This window comes from Syngnathus floridae, chromosome 2 (genome assembly GCF_059516105.1).
Source record: "Syngnathus floridae isolate MCC-2025c chromosome 2, RoL_Sflo_1.0, whole genome shotgun sequence".
Lineage (NCBI taxonomy): Eukaryota > Metazoa > Chordata > Actinopteri > Syngnathiformes > Syngnathidae > Syngnathus > Syngnathus floridae.
The window spans coordinates 22053003-22067262 of NC_142414.1; the positions used below are offsets into that span (position 1 = coordinate 22053003).

General features: G+C 41.5%; 1 protein-coding gene across 5 annotated transcripts in view; it reads right to left on the minus strand.

Moving 5' to 3' along the window:
- ampd2b (adenosine monophosphate deaminase 2b) overlaps nucleotides 1-14260 on the minus strand; it is a 23781-nt gene continuing 9521 nt past the window's right edge. For 4 of the 5 annotated variants that reach the window (XM_088369407.1, XM_088369405.1, XM_088369408.1 and 1 more), the window contains 17 exons: nucleotides 9123-9247; nucleotides 8898-9028; nucleotides 8051-8119; nucleotides 7867-7969; nucleotides 7594-7792; nucleotides 6714-6855; nucleotides 6556-6645; nucleotides 6168-6297; nucleotides 5890-6084; nucleotides 5680-5811; nucleotides 5254-5417; nucleotides 4812-4938; nucleotides 4577-4740; nucleotides 3019-3139; nucleotides 2713-2886; nucleotides 2540-2650; nucleotides 1-2323 (listed from right to left, as the gene is read on the minus strand). In XM_088369407.1, the coding sequence (XP_088225533.1) occupies nucleotides 2108-2323; nucleotides 2540-2650; nucleotides 2713-2886; nucleotides 3019-3139; nucleotides 4577-4740; nucleotides 4812-4938; nucleotides 5254-5417; nucleotides 5680-5811; nucleotides 5890-6084; nucleotides 6168-6297; nucleotides 6556-6645; nucleotides 6714-6855; nucleotides 7594-7792; nucleotides 7867-7969; nucleotides 8051-8119; nucleotides 8898-9028; nucleotides 9123-9247 (2393 nt within the window). In that variant the 3' untranslated portion in view covers nucleotides 1-2107. Of the gene's footprint in view, nucleotides 2324-2539; nucleotides 2651-2712; nucleotides 2887-3018; nucleotides 3140-4576; nucleotides 4741-4811; nucleotides 4939-5253; nucleotides 5418-5679; nucleotides 5812-5889; nucleotides 6085-6167; nucleotides 6298-6555; nucleotides 6646-6713; nucleotides 6856-7593; nucleotides 7793-7866; nucleotides 7970-8050; nucleotides 8120-8897; nucleotides 9029-9122; nucleotides 9248-11702; nucleotides 11831-14260 lie in introns of those variants that run through there. The other variant, XM_088369410.1, reaches the window with a different exon arrangement.

A 14260-nucleotide genomic window follows, 5' to 3' on the forward strand; every position in this document is an offset into this window, starting at 1 on the left:
TTTAAAGAATATTTAGTATTTATTTGTATTCAGTTATTCGACTCTCCATACATATATAGGAGTAGAACTTTACGTCTTTTGTTGTAATATAACTGATTTTAATATAGAAGCTGGTGTAACATTTAACAGATTTTTGTTGGTGGTGTGCCTTGAGATTTTTTCCAATGAAAAGGTGTGCCGTGAATGAAAAAAGGTTGGGAAACACTGGTTTGGCTGTTCTAAAACCTCAGCTCGTATGCTTGATACATATTAGATGAGGTAAAAAAAAAAAAATCCCGTCATTTACATTTACATATGGTGTACCGGCACAAAAGTTTGCATTGCTGAGGACATGTGGAGCGAAGTTATATAATATATATATATTGGCACGAGTTCACTATTTTGAGATTCAGTTCACTTAAAAGAACTGGAATGCACATCACTAGCGGGGTTAATTCCTAAATCCTTCTTCCTGGCATTCTTGGTCTCGACATACGACATTTCCCAGTTACGCATCGTAAGAGCAAGAAGACTCGCTCAGTTTCCGCCGGAACGAGCACTGGCTTTCTGATGATTATCTTATACTTGGGCCTACAGGTGTTTTCATATGCAGGTCATTATACAGTATTAGTTTAAGACAATGTACTCGGAAACATTCTGTATTCTATTGAAAACGCGCACACACACGCGCGTACGCACGCACATCCTTCAGTAGCTTGATGGTTATTTTAAATTGCTTATTTATTTAATTATTTATTCATCTATTTATTTATTTTTAATCCATACATATTTTATCGAAAATCATTTAAAAACACATGAACATTCTCTTAACTATTATCCTCAGTCACTCTAATGCACTGTTCCTGTTACCCGTATGTTTTAGTAAATCCCAATACAATCTCTCAATGACCTCAATAAACCTTTTTGTTCCCAGCCTTTGTGTTCATCTCAAGTTTCAGTGCAGACGAGTACAATTAAGTTGTGGTTTTGAATTAAATTGCATTCTTTAGGGGCAAATTTAATGTCAATACGGTAATAACGGCCAATACGGTAGTTGACTGCTCTCCATCATGAGCCATAAATCAATCCATCTCCATCTATAACATTTGTTCATGTTGGCCTTCACTGTCCGTAGGTTTCTGTTGATATATATATATATGTCAATTATTCATATATGTTGTATTTGTGTTAGATGTTTGCTAATAAGATAACATTTATTGATAACTGAATAGTGTGTTACCTTGTGTGTAACTGTGTTCATCTGTGTTGACTACAACTGTCGCACACGCGCACACACACACACACACACACACACACACACACACACACACACACACACACACACACACACACACACACACACACACACACACACACACACACACGCACGTAGGAAACGCAATTTCGATCTCTTTGTGTGTCTTGACGTGAAGAAATTGATAATAAAGCAGACTTTGACTTTGACTTGACACGCACATACACACACACACACGCACGCACGCACGCACACACACACACACACACACACACACGGAGAGCAGGACAGGCAACATGAACTTGTATTTCACAAAACAACTACAGTGCAGCATCACCTGGGTGGAGACAAGCATTGCCTTGAATTGCAACTTGTACTTCTCACAAAGACATTAAGACATTGAATGATATTACGTAAGAATCTCAACCAACTTTCATTTCCTCAAATGACTCCCATTTGGTAACAGTTGACTTTGTACAAGGGTTGGGAGTGCAGCGACATATCATGCATCTTCGCACAAGCAGCACATGTGAACAGAAATGAATTCTTAGATTGCTTGCATTATCGCTGGAGACGAGCAATGACCAGAGCCAGATTATGGGGGATCTGGGCTCCGGGGCCAGGAGTTCAAATATTCACAAAAGACTGAATAATTACCAAACAAAGAGCAATGAGATGTCAGGTTTATGACAATAACAGCTTGGATGCTGACACAGAAAAGCTGACAAGATATGACCATCAACAAATCATATAAAAATAAAAAATAATATTTGGAGACTTAACAATGAAAAGTTACACCTCATGGAAATAAACACAAACTGTTTCAGAATTTTCCACAGTGTTTTAACTATTTTTGTGTTCCATGGGGATAGGTCATTGCTTTGCTTGTGGAGCAGCCATGCACAGACTCTCTTCCTCTTCAATCGTGTCCAGCTCGTCCGTACGAATGGCCTGCGTTATTAAATTGAGCTCTTCACACATGGTCTCGTAGCGATATGCCAAGCGGATGTCCGGGACGTTGGTGCGCCTGATGTCGTTGCTCTCTTGACCTTCTTTGACATAGTCCGGGCCGAGCCAATAGCTCTTCATCTAAACCGGAATGATAATAAGTTTTAATTGTATAGCGCAGTGATCCCCAGCCATGTTGCCGTTGCACATTACAGTAGATGCGTTATAACAGACAGAACAATTCCATAGGCTTCCACTAGATGGCAGACAGTACAATGAACCTGGGTATCAATAAGGATTGTGTAACACCAACAGAGCAATTTTTTCAAAACTTTGGACATGCAGAGTCTTGGGTACCTGATGAGAAAAACCGCTCATCAGCACACTGTTTCTGGCCAGCTCACACATGTCACAAGAGCTCAGCTTCCACACCTGAGCAGCAATGCTGTACTCTTCCATCAGGGGCTCCTACAACAAAAGTGCACACACTAACTCTCATGTTCCAGAGAGTTGACTGTCTGTGTGCTAACCTTAGTAAAGTGAAACTGCAAAGGATCGTCTGTGGACAGGGAGACCATGAGGCCTCTGGAGAGGTACTCTGGCAGAGGGTTACGATGGTAGCTAAGGAACAGACTGTTATTGCTGAGTGGAGACATGGCGATGCCAATCTGAGCCAAATAGTACAGATATTGAAGCACAGGAGCCTGTGGACAGATAAGACATCATCGCAGGTGTACTTTTTCCATTTAGATTTACTTGATCAGGATGGTCACTCGGTTGGGCAAAATAATATGGTGGTTGTTGCCTCTGGGGTTTTGTGATATTGTGGTTCAAACCTTCCGGAGCAGTAGCCCATGGGAGATGTTCTCTGATAGCATGAACCCAGACACCAGGTGATGGATGGGGCCTGCCTCGCCACAATGTGGACGCAGTACAAGACTGTGGAAGCCTCGCTGCCTGCATTGAAACACAAATGGCGAACACACGTCTCTGGATTGGAACATATCCAGTAGGTGGCGCTGTTTGTAGTAAATACAGAGCAGGCAATCGGTCTTTTTAAAGTGTGTTTTATTGATGGTCTGTTTGTATCCGCACTTGGTTTGTTATAGGCCAGGGTGTCTTGTGCCTCTTTTTTTTCATTGAGGCAGGACATTTGTTTTGATATTGCACGGTGGATTCTCATATTCTAAAAACGTTCACATTAGTCATTGAATCCCTGTATGTCCACCAGATGGTGCTACCCTAACAGGGAAATCAATCAAGCATTTAAAAATGTCTAGAATTGAACGAATTGAATAGAACTGCACTGAAGCTGCCTAAGACATTTCGACAACAAACAATACCTTATCTTTTAAAGGCCTTCCATGTATATGATTGCTATAAAACTTTAGACCAGTGGTTCTTAACCTTGTTGGACATACCGAACCTCACCAGTTTCATATGTAGATTCACCAAATACCTCTTAAGTGAAAAATAAAATGTGATTTTTTTTCAAATTCAAGACATAGATGTTTTTGTACTGGTGCACAAAATGAGCCGTGCATGAACAATTGAACATCACCTTGTTCTAAGAACAAAACCTACACAATGCATGAACTCACAACAAATTATATATCTGCCAATCAGTGTGACTTCTGCTGTTGGCTTTGAGTTCAGTTCAGATATGCGTCAACACGAATTTGCACGATAAATCAGGTGACTTCCACAGCGGAGGCTCTACCAAACCCCTTACAACAACTCACCGAACACCTCGGGTTCGATCCAGTCCAGGTTAAGAACTACTGCTCTAGATCAATGACGAGAACTTCTCAACGGCCACATGTGTTGTTTATTTATAAATTCCATACAATAAAATCAAAAATTCATATGTATATGTAAAATATTTGCGAAAAATATTTGCTATATTATCATCCATATTTGATTTTTAAGATGTTAACTATATTGTGCATATTGATAGTATTTTCTATTTTGAAAAACAGCTAAATTAATGCAAATATATTTCCTGGTAGTCGTTGATCGTGTAGGGGTACTCATGCCTGATTTGTTTGCGGGCAGCGTGGATCAATTCCCACTCAGTGGCTGTGTGCATGTGAATACGAATGGTTCGTGAGGTTGTTCGCTTGTGAGGATAAGCGGTTAGGATAATAGAAGGATGGATGGATGAATGGATAATTACAGGAGTCTTGACAATCTAAATGCCGAAGAAAGAATGAAGCTCGCAGGCTATATCAGCGGTGCACCAGCCCATTGAGATATTACTCAATGGTAGTGTATCCATTTTACATTCATTAATACAAAGGTTGTTTCCAAAAAAAATCTATGCAGATAAAAATGGTACGAGAAGATGGCATGAAGACAAAGGATCATACTACAAGCCACAGGGAGCCCACATACCTGCGCAGGTGATTCAAAACAGTCATATTTGCGTACATATAGTAGAGGTAGTAGGAGTAGGGTGGATTGTCCTCCTCTGTCCAATTGGCTGGCAGCGGGCTGTCCAGGTTGAAGATATGCTGCTCTGGTTTGGACTCATCATCCACACTGTCAAAACCCACAACCTGCAAGAGAGACCCATAACATGTAACTCTGAGGGGCTAACAAATGCATTGTCATGAATGTAATACAGTACATGCTGAAGGAAGAGGTGTAGCTCAGGATGTTTGCCTGGATGGATTGTGACTTCAAACAGAGGCTGGAAAATGTTCTCCAGCATCTCTTGGAAGTTGGACAGCTGCTTCTTGGTGTGGTAGACATCACTTGGAAGAAAACAAAAAGTTGTGTTAAAATAGTATTGCTTATTTTCTCCTTCCTTGGCCTATCATGCAGTATTTCAATTTTAATCTTTCCACAGCCATGTATCTCTCTCGCTGTCTGTCTCTCTCTGTCTCTCTTTTTCACTCTCTCTGTCTCTCTTTTTCACTCTCTCTCTCTCTTTTTCACTCTCTCTTTCACACTCTTGTTCACTCTCTTTCACTCTCTCTCTCTCTCTCTCTCTCTCTCTCTCTCTCTCTCTCACTCCCAAATCCAGGAGCTAGATTTTTAGCTGAGTAAAACCTCTTTGTGTCACTTACAAAAGTCGTGGCATTTGCACCAGCCATCGCACATTGTCCGAGTAGACCTGGTGTTTGACAGCCCACTTTGCCAACTTTTCCCACTCATCTCTGGAGCGCCCGTACACGGACAATCTCAGCTCCACATTCTGATACTTGCTTTCCTCCAGGTCAGCCATCACCTCCTGAGTGACAGTTACACAACGTGGTCACCATGTTTTGTTTGTCTCGAATGAAATATTGATACTGAACTGTACTTTTAACTTCTATCCTTGTCAGGCAGCCACTTGCTGTCAAATGACATCATAGTTGCTAAGGGCTCAATCATGCCTCATGTTAGGAAGGTCACATGATCACACTCTAAAAACAGGTGATCTCAGGATGATAGCAGCTAAGAAGGTTTGCATTGCTTTGCACTGATGGCTACATTTGAAGGCGCATCGTTACCTTAATAATGTGGCCAAAGTATTTGCCTTCGACGTGATTGTCCGTTTTGATGAAGATCTCTCTCAGGATGGATTCACCAATGGGATTGTATTTGGCATTAAACTTGTCAAATCGATGAAAAGTATTGCGATCCTGCAAGTGGAAGAAAAAGGTGAGTCCATCCATTTATCCCCTACACCAAAAATTCTGATAATCAGGCTTCTGACTTACTGCGTGCATGTCCAAAGTGTCCACGCTGAGGTCAAAAGCAGTCAGGTTCATCGTCTCAAATACCTCCATGAGCGTCTGACCCTTTCCTCTCTCCACATGCACAATCTCCTTAGAATACTTCTTCATGGCTCTTTTGATAAAGCGCAAAAGATGCTTTTGGTTCATACAGGAGGAGGCATGGATATGCGTGTCAACCTTGACACATACAAACAGGAAGCTGATTACACAACCTGGACGGAAAACACGGATTTGGCAAAGTTAGATCCTGACGGCGCTACCTTCCGGATATTGTAGAAGTCTCGATGCGGGACTTTTTTCTGCGCTGCCAATTCTTTCATTTCATTCAAGAGGATGTGCATCTGGAACTTAGAGCTTAGATACTGCAGGCGACGGTAGCAGAAAGACTTCCTGCGGGGAAAGAATGGAAATAGTTATTAGAAAGAGGAAATAAATATTAGATAGCTCCACGGGGACACCAGTGATTTTCTTTTGTTGTAACGGGATTATGTTTAAATAGTACGTTTGTAACATACTTAATATCTCAATATAGATAAAAAATGCTCTTTCTGTCTTTAATTTTAATTAGAACATGCCATATCACATGTTGAATTAATAAAAAGACTTCAACGGTGGAAAATGCATTCAAAAAAAGGATAATAAAAGTACACTGGTCCATTGATGATGAGGGCCATCATGACATTCATGTCAGCAATGTACTCCTGCAGGTCCGGATATGGCAGGTCCAGCTCGGTGCTCCTGCAAGCAACATGGAAAAAAATGATATTTTGCTGGACCATATTTTCTGAGAACCATCCATAACTCACTTGTCCATGGTCTCTCTTGATGTGTACACATGCATGACACCATCCACCATCGTGCAGCCGTAGCCCACGTCGGGCGGCATGCTGCTCGGGTCCTTGTTCTTGTAGGGGTGCGTTCCAGAAACAGGTGGGTGCACTGTGGCATCTGAGGGAGCACAAAATGTCACAGTAAGTGGCAGGTTTGAAGGAGGTAGAAATAAACATGCGACTCATCTCTCAGCGTAAGAAGGCCTTCACGCTGGGTGGCCTGTTCGGAGGTGTGCAACAGATGGATGGTGGTTGAGTGTTAATGTGGGAGTCATGTGCAGGATGATAGTAAAGTCCTGGTTGTGAATATCTCGAGATAAATCAGAAATAAGGCTGTGACGAAGAGCAATAGAAATTGTGACTTTAAGTTATGTTTTTACTAGGTCAGGCATGTCCACTACCATTTTGTGGCAATATAAAGCAACAGTTGTAATCTACTGTACTGTGCTAAATGGGATTTTCGAGACGCGCTGGAACCTTGGTCTTGTGATTACTTCACTCCAAAACATCTGACTAACCAAATTATGTGAAAACTTGCAGTATTTCTCATTGGGAATATACACCATTGATTTATAGATAATAACTATAATTTTACATAAAGACGATAATGGGACCTATACATGACTAATTAAAAAATAATGATAAATGCCCATTTAAGATCATTTGACCGGGATTCTCACCCTATTTCTAAAGTAGGACCTTATTCTTCCCAGTCATGTAGATCAACTGGTAAATTTCAGCTCAGCTCCTTTATCAACATGACTGCGCCAATCTGCCTGTCGATCCCCCTTTTCATTCTTCCCTCACTCGTGAACAAGATCCAGAGAGTCTTGAACGGTAGAGTGCCACAACGCACCTGCTGCGACACTGGCCTCCGTCGCCTCTTGGAATTCTTCCTCATAGATAGTCAGGTCGAGCGGTCTCTCGCTTAGCTCTTGCAGGTACCGGGCGGTGGTCCTGCAGAAGCTCTGCAACGACAGGCCCATATACTTCTGTCTTATGAACAGGGCTTTCACCACACACTTTGCAGCATCCAGCAAGTCCGTGAAGGGAACCTGCATTGGGGTGCAACAGAACAAGAGACGATGAAGAGCATGTAATATATCTGGAAAAAAAACGTTTGACTTACCCCACATTTCTCCTCTCCAGAGATGGTGACCCGCTGGTATTCTCTCTCGGGGAGTAATTCTCTCTCCAGCAGATCTGGCGCTTGACTTTGTTGCTTCATGTATCTGACAGAAAATATGCCTTTTTTTTTTTTCTTCCTGAGCACATGGATTAGGTAATTGAACGGATAATTGCAAGGTACTCACTCGAGATCTACGGCGCTGTCTGTTTTCATGAAATCCTGTTTGGCTCTCAGCAAGATGTCTGGTTCAAACCTGTGGACAGAGAGGTTGAGCTCACACCAGACAATTCATTTGGTAGACCAATAAAGATAACAATTCATGTTACTGACACGGTCAGTGACTGCGGCATGCTGTGGCTGATAGCAGCGCTTGACTAAATGTGAATTCTGTTACCATCATGGTGCGTGTGTGACAGTGAATGGCAATGATAATTGTACGTTACTTTCTGCCATGTAGTGAAAAAGCTTTTAAGTAGTTTTCTTGTCACTATATGTCGCTTGCATAGATATCTGAACAAAGGATTGCAGTAAATAAATATGTTTTGCACCAATTAAGTAGTACATTATTCCCTGTGGCAGACCTAACGATCTGTATTGTGTTGAAGCACAATAGTTGGGAATTAATGTTATAGAGAGATATGCTAAATTGCAAAATATTTTTTCCATGAAAGAGGTGTCAAAGCCCTATTCATCAATGTTTGTGCAATTACTTTTTTCACATTTGTGCAATAATACATGGCAACTACTGTGTAGTGTTTTTACCTCCCTCAATTTTCTTACCTAATTTATCTTTTTGCCTTTTTTACATTTCATTGCTAATTCTTGCACTGTATATATTTCTGCATATTTCTGTATATTTTTATCTCTTATATTTTTTTGTATATTTTGTATTTTACTGCTACTGGACACAGAATTTCCCTGAAAGAGTAATCCCAAGGGATTAATAAAGTTGAGTCTAAGTCTAAGTCTAAATCTAAGTCTAAGTCTAAGTCTGCTTCCTGAACATGTGTTATTCTTTTTTTCCCACTCACTTAACATCTTGGCTGATCTGCCGCTCAAGGCGCTGTCGTCTCTCCTCGAGCTGTTCAATGGGGCTGTCCTCTGGGAATTCATAAGGAGCACTGCGCATCTCACTGTCAGCTAGGCTGCGTGAGAACAGTTCCTTCACAGATACACAAGCACAGGTAGAACTATAATATTGGATATTGAAGTTCATTCAAACGTGAACGCCATCGCAGCTACTGCAGAGAACCGACCTCGGCAATTTCTTTGTACTTGCCATCCATGGATGTACGGAGATCTATGGATTGTTTTAAGGCCACGGGGATCCCAGGCAAGGAATGCTGGGGTGTGAGGAGGTGGCGGGCACCACGGAGGTCGACTAGGAAAGGAGAAAGTAATTGTTCCATCTCACTCAGACTTGTGATCAAATTACACATTTTGGATGGACATTTGCCAGCAGAAGAGCTTCGTTCAATCATGTCTACCCTCTGGTTTGATAGTGTATATTTGATCAAAGTCAAGACCAATATGCTCTTTCTCAAAAGAGCCCTATATAGTATGAAAGATGGCAGTGAAAAAAATCCCAGCGCTACACAGAAAAACACTTCTTAAAAAGGCTGAGTGAAAATAAATAAAGACAAACGGAGACTACAAAGTCGCAGCAACTTGTGTCGTGCAGCACCTTCTGCTGAGCCCCGCCGTCTCAACACATCCTACTCAACATGTAGAACAAGTTTGTCTGAATAACACAACTAGAATCATGAGCAGAGTCTTTGCTATTTAATACTTATCTTTCATCATAAGAGCAGGGTATTGGGTAACTTGACTTTACTATAGGAAAAGGGAAATATTTCACACCCACTCAACTCTCCTCACTGACCATAAATTGTATCTTTTGTCTATGAAATCGTAATAAGTACACCTCTTCAAAACATTATATAATTAACATGTTGGTCACACGTGCCCCACCTGGCATTTGACCTCACTTCAACATACTTCATGGACAGAAACATTTTTCAACATGGTGCCAAAGCACAACTTGTTCATGCACAAAATCAGTAAAGAGGTGAGTTTTTCCAGAAAAAGAAAAGCTGTGCCATCCAATCTACTGCAGGCCAGTAGACAAAGTGATGCCTCACTCTTAGCCACAAAGCCACAGATGTGCCTGTGCTATGTAAAGCAATGGCCTGCCAAGACATTATCCTTGCCACCCGTCACCTTGGGACATATCAGTTCCCCCTGATAGCACAGGACAGTGTTGTCGAGGGCAGCTTGCGACCAGCGGCAAAGACATCCAAGCTGGGCCGCGGTGAAGCCGAGCCGAACGGACCCGCGGCTAATCCCCTAATGGCTGCTATATTTGGATGAGATGCATCTATGGTTACATAATAGTATCTCATCTCTATACAACCACACACTAACGCATGACTTACTTTGATACTACATAATCTTTTCATCGTGGACTATTATTGATATAAATGAGCAGGGCAAAAGCAGCAGGGGGTGAAAATGCAGCAAACAACCTTGAGGAGTGGCCAGATGACCGAAAAGAATCAACATATCATTTTTCACCTGTTACCAGTAACCCTAGAAATGAGGTCAAACCATCTTGTCAAGAGACAGCAACTGCATGAATATTTCAATAGTCCAATTCAAAGCGTTACATACTGTTTAATGTAAAATGCACAGGCAGGTCATTTATACAGTGGATATCAAAAAGTCTACACACCCCAATTCAAATATCAGGTTTTTGAGAAAAACAAAACAAAACGTTGCAATTTAAAGTAAAAACTAACAACTGAAATGATTGATGCGGTTGCACAACTGTGCACACCCTCTAACAACTGGGGATGTGGCTGCATTCAGAATTATCCAATAACATTCAAAGTCATGTTAAATGAGAGTGAATACACGCCTTCCACCATTTTTGAATTCTCACATATTGACTGTGTAGGCTCAGGATTTACTCCGTACGAGATTCCTATGACTCAAATGTGTACACATAGACATATCTCTCCTGTGAGAGTTGTAAAGCACGCACGTCCAACAAGCAATACCAGTGACTATCTGATGTCCTTGGTGAATGCATTAAAAAGAAGCCTGCAAATGTTCAAAACACGAATGAAAAACCCAGACAGCAACTTACAACCCACAATGCAGAGTGATGATGAGGCACTATTATTCTTTCCTTTTAGAAAGCACCTCTCAGTTTGCAGTCATATGATGTGTACGCACATCAGTCTTATGGATTCTAGTGGAAAACTATATACAGCCAAGTCTTGTTAACAAAAGATAACTTCTTTACATGACAACCATTTTGACCAAGTTATTATTTGTTTGTTTGTTTGGTTTTTTTTTTTGGGGGGGGGGTCATTCAATCCACATGCATACTTCTTAGTGTGCTGAAAACTGCACTGCTGTCAAGGGACATGCAGGAGGAGAGTATAGAAAGCAGGGCAGGTATAGAGGAGAGTGGGATTTGTGCTTTTGCTCAGGAGAAGGCTGGCAGAGCATACCTGTCAGAGCCCATTTACCAGAACATAGAAAGGGAGAAACATGAGGGAGAAAGGAAAAGAGAGATGGAGCATGCCCGCTAAATGGCCAATGGCCCAAGATGTCATCTTCCTTCCTTTTTTAAGATGACTTTAACACAACAGAGAGGAAGGAAACAAGAGAAACACCCAGAGAACAACAGACACACACACACGCACGCACACACACACACACACACACACACACACACACACACACACACACACACGCACACACACAGACGCACGCAGGCACGCATTCATCCGCAGTCTTCCTTCTTGCTCTGTCCCTGTCATACATACAAAAAGGTGGTCCAGCAGATCCATGAACTCCCCCTCACATGCCCCCTCCTTGTTCAGGCCAGCTGTCACTGCACTAGTTGCCTTTGGAGCTGAGCTTTCTCATTTAAACGCCTCTGACATCTCTCTGGAATGTACCATGGGAGAGCTCAGAGGAGGGGGGGGGGGGGGTAAATGACGTGCATCACTGTTGGATGTGGGAAGTCCACTGCAGTACGTCCCCCCACCTCCCTACTCCTCTCCTCCCAACAGTGAATTCTGCCAGTTTAAGGTGCCATGTACTCCAGATATCTGTGTAGTCTATGTTTCTCAATCAGAAAGTGCAACATCTTTTTTTTTTTGTTCAAGAAAATGAGGACTGTCCAAAAAACGGGAGCCTCATGTCCTCTCACGAGGATGAAATTAAAGGGCCAGCACTTTGCTGACCCCATTATGATTGAGGACGCACACATTCCCGTTTGTGTATGTGGAATGTAGACAAAACACAATACGCTATATTACTCAATCATTGTGAAACAAATTACACATTGGTTTGCAATTGTAATCTGCCTGCACGCAAGGTAAATTTGCACTTGATAATAACCATGGTTGCAAAAATGTGAGCATCTAGGGCACGGCTGTATAAAGTCTGGCTACAGGTCCAAACAGCATGTCTGCTGTTTGTGTCAAAGGGTTTCACATGCCCACAGTTGACTATTATTCTCTACATCCCCTGATTTTAACCCTCAGAATAAAATTATAAAATACCCAAAAATCTGGCCTGGCACCTGAGGGGCCCAAGCATCTTTCACAGGGGGACAGTGGTCCTGTGACCCCGCTTCTAGCTATGCCAGTGTTTTGTTCCTATCTACAAATGTAAAATGTAAGTCGAATGTTTTTAAGTTGAGGACAACCTGTAATTTGAAATCCTATGACTTAGCCAAATGCCAAGCTGTGCAAATAACGTAGAAAGTACATAATTATTTACTGTATTACTATAAACAACTGTTTGAAAACAGAGATACTTCTTATGATATAAGTGGAGCTGATGTTCTCAAAAAAATGTCAGACGAAGGCTGACATAAAGCAAAGCTGTGTCTCCGTTAAAGGTGTACATATAAAATGTACCTTAAAAGGTGTCATTCAATTAAGTCTTTTGAAAAAAAGTTTCAACTTCAAGTATTCAATAAAGACTGTATACATTTATGACTATTCCAAATTTGGGTTGACTTTGTCTTTGGTTAAAAAGGAAAAAAAAAGTTTTCTTTTTATGGCTTGATTTCAATATGAGGTGATGAAATTGGTGTTGGCTCTTGGATAATTTTTATTTTTTGAAATACATGTTTGTCTTACGCTGATCAAATCAATCAGTCGATAGATCAATCAATCAATCAATCAATCAATCAATCAATCAATCAATCAATCAATCAATCAATCAATCAATCAATCAATCTGCTAGTTCATTCAATACATTAATTTCATGAAATTATAAAACGATTATAAAATAGATTTGTGTGATTTGAAGTTGATGTAAGTTCATGGCTAACTAAATGATTAGAAAGCCACTGATCCCTGAGAGATTAGTGATGGTCACAAATAGTACCTTTTCACACCAAATCAAGTCGTTTTGCAGGATGACAGGACTTAAAGTCCCACACACATATGGAGAAACACCAGATGAGAGCGCCAGCGAGACAAATAGATGGCTGCGATGGCAACAGGGTCCAAATCCATGAGGCGTCTAACAGAAGAGACGTTGGATGACCAACAACAGTAGCAGATAAACTGTAGTGCAACATGAGGGCGTGTCAGGAAAGACAATGGTGGGTGGGAGACCAACCACACAGTCAATCACTAGAATGCCATATTAGTCATGGAGATTGTGTCACAGGAGGGAATGGCAGGGATCTATTATTCATTATTTTCCCTGTCACAATTACAGAACGTGTTCTGGCAATGGACCCCAGACATGTGTGCAAGATGTGGGCAAAGTGCAAAGTGTGCACACACGCACACACACATGCACACACACACAGACACACACACACACGCGCACACACACACACTCGCGCGCACACACACACACACACACACTGAGTTGCCCTGTGTATGAAATGTGCTGTATAAATAAAGACGTCATGATAGTGGTTGTATGATGGCAAGACGCTGTGCAATTGACACAAGAGTTTATTCACACAACATGGCTATGAACATTAATTACAGACTTCTCTGGCCTCACATTACATTGATTCTTCGTCTCATGGGTAACACTATCATCATTGACATACAAAAATCGATGAACCTTTAGCCATAGTATCTTCCATCCATTTTCTACACCACTTGTCCCCATTAGGGTTGGTGGTGAGTGAAGCTTCTACCAGCTGACTTTGGGGGAGTGGTTGGGTACATTGGTTGCTAAGGACAATTAGGTCTTCACTTGATCTTAAACATGGTTTTGAATGTAGGAGGAAGCAGGTGGAAAACCGCACAAGCACAAAGGGAATAGCAAAAACCTAAAACCCACACAGGAAGGCTGCAGTTGGGATTCGAACCCCACACCTCAGAACTGTGAGGCAAATGTA